This window comes from Phaethon lepturus, unplaced genomic scaffold (genome assembly GCF_000687285.1).
Source record: "Phaethon lepturus isolate BGI_N335 unplaced genomic scaffold, ASM68728v1 scaffold45418, whole genome shotgun sequence".
Lineage (NCBI taxonomy): Eukaryota > Metazoa > Chordata > Aves > Phaethontiformes > Phaethontidae > Phaethon > Phaethon lepturus.
The window spans coordinates 314-2,686 of NW_010560628.1; the positions used below are offsets into that span (position 1 = coordinate 314).

Below are 2,373 nucleotides of genomic sequence, written 5' to 3' on the forward strand. Positions count from 1 at the left end.
GGAGGGTGTTTTCCCTGCTCCAGAGCCTCCCGGTGGAGGCCTGTCTCCGCAGCCGGGGCCGGGGGCCGCCCCGGCAGCACAGGCAGCGTGCTGCGTCCTGGAGCAGGTGCCCACTGAAGAACATGTAAATCCAGGGGTTGCAGCAGCTGCTGAGGCTGGCCAGCAGCATGGTGATGGTGAAAGCCACGTTGGTGGACTCTGGGGAGGCAAGGGAGGGAGCTGAAACACCCACCAAGGCTGGGCAGGGGCCCAGTGTGTGATGTGCAGGACCTTGGGGGTTCTTCCCGGCTCAGGCACGTGTCCTTTGTCCCATTCCCATCCCATCTGCCTGGCATTTCTTTGGGTAGGAGAGTTTGCGGCATGGCAGGCAGAGCTGGGCTCTACCCCTGCCTGGGGGCTGCAGGTGGGTCATGTGCTGTAATGGGGACGTGCCGGGAGATGAGACCCAGCAGCTTTTGGACCTTCCTTCAGCCTGTTTGCTGACTGAAGCACCTCCCAGGGGCCTTTCTATCTTGGTTGAAGCTTATTCTACCCGCTAACAGGCTAGGAGAGCTACTGAAAATTTCCAGAGGAAGTCAACCTGTGAAATGAGAAATCCCCTTCTGAAACCTCCGCACTGCTCCACGAGGCCGTCCCGGCAGAGGATGGGAGCAGCAGGCGCAGTTAAAACCCTCCCTGCAGGCCCATACCAAACACAGCAGCTCCTCAAGCAAATTCCTACATGAGGGGAGAGACACACACGGCAGAGATGTTCCCACAACATCTTTAGGTGTCCCCACAGGTCAGAAGCCATTGCTTTTCAGTGGTTTTTCTGGTGAAAGCAATGATTTGACTCTAAACAGTTTTCTATAAATACTACTGAGGATCGAAGCTGTAGCCTTCCCCACGATTTTTAAAATGACAAAATGACAGACAGCTCTCGTTAAAAATGCCGTGGGCATGCTGTGAGCCTTGAGTGCCCAGGGCTCTGTGCCTGCTCTGGGCTGCAGCCCAGCATCCCCACCACTACTCACCATCATCAGGAGCGTCCTTGTCCCACACCGACCACATCTGCATGCTGAAAAACGGTGCCCAGCAGGCGACGTAGGCCACCACGATGACAAAGGTCATCTTCACCGTGCGGATCTTGGCACGGGAGATGGTGCGCACGCTGCTCACCCGCGAGGGCTGCCCGCTGGGGCATTGCCCGCTCTTCTGGGAGGAGCAGGGAGCAGGAGGGGCAGCTGCTGCGGGCCCCCCCGTGTTGGGGGCACCGCTTTGGGTCTTGCCCTTGAGGTTCTTGCAGATCTCATAGCAGATGAGGCTGTAGCAGACTGTGAGGATGCCGACGGGCAGGATGAAGATGCACAGTGTGGTCCAGGTGATGTAGGCTCGGGCTCCCCACGGGTACCTGAAGTCTGCCCAGCAGTCCAGCACCCCCGAGCCCTGGCGCACCTCCCGCAGGGAGAAGATGAAGATCTGGGGCAGGCTGAGCAGGCAGCTGAGCAACCACGTAGCCCCGATCATCGCGTAGGCCTGGCGGCTGGGCTGCTGCAGGGTGCGCAGCGGGTGGCACACGGCCATGTAGCGGTCCAGCGTCATCACGATGAGCATGTAGGTGGAGGCGAACATGCTCAGCACCTGCAGGTACTTGACTGCCCTGCAGAGCGGGTCCGGCCCCAAGAAGCGGTACGTCACCTCCCAGATCATCTGCGGCAGCACCTGGAAGAGCGCAACGCCCAGGTCGGTCAGCCCCAGGTGCAAGATGAAGAGATGCATCCGGCTCATCTTCTTCCTCAGGCGGTACATCGCCAGCAGCACTCCCACGTTGCCCATGGTCGCTACAGCCAGGATGGTGGCCAGCACCCCAATCTCTGCCTTGGCCAGCTCCTCATCCCGCGTGTGCAAGAGGGTCAGGTTGGGGTGCCCTGCCAGGGTCTGGGGGCTTGGCAGCCCCTGGCTGTGCCGGGGCCGGCTGCGATGAGTGCTGTTCCAGCCCCAGCCTGGCTCCATCCCTTCGGGAAGCCCTGCAGAAGCACAGGCAGCTACAATGCTCGTCTCCAATGGCCTGTTAACCCCTTCCCTGCCTCCCCAGGGCTGAGCTCTCGGGGTCGCTGCTGCCCCTGGGCACTGCGGCACCAGCTCCTCTGCCCCTGGCTGGGGGGCTGGACATGCCTCCTCCAGTGGTCCCCACCGCCGGCACAGGTTGTCACCTCCTCTCCCTTGTGCAGCTCAACATCACGCTAATCCTGTGCTGTGGGGCTGCAATTCCCCTCTCTGGCTGGGCTGCTTGACGTAAAAATTCCCAATAAGCAAAGAGGTGCAAGAGCTCCCAGCTCAGTCTTTGATCTTTCTTTTGTCTGCACTAAACATTCCCAAATCCCTGTTCCTCCC

General features: G+C 60.3%; 1 protein-coding gene across 1 annotated transcript in view; it reads right to left on the minus strand.

The window, feature by feature from the left end:
* Window positions 1-1,992, minus strand: part of AVPR1B (arginine vasopressin receptor 1B) — a gene marked incomplete at its 3' end in the record, with an annotated part of 2,236 nt that extends 244 nt beyond the window's left edge. Inside the window, exons 1-2 of the mRNA XM_010293724.1 lie at window positions 1,014-1,992; window positions 3-198 (exon numbers count right to left, since the gene is read on the minus strand). Coding sequence (XP_010292026.1) covers window positions 3-198; window positions 1,014-1,992 — 1,175 coding nt within the window. The remainder of the gene's footprint in view (window positions 1-2; window positions 199-1,013) is intronic.
* Between the last annotated feature and the right edge of the window lie 381 nt (window positions 1,993-2,373).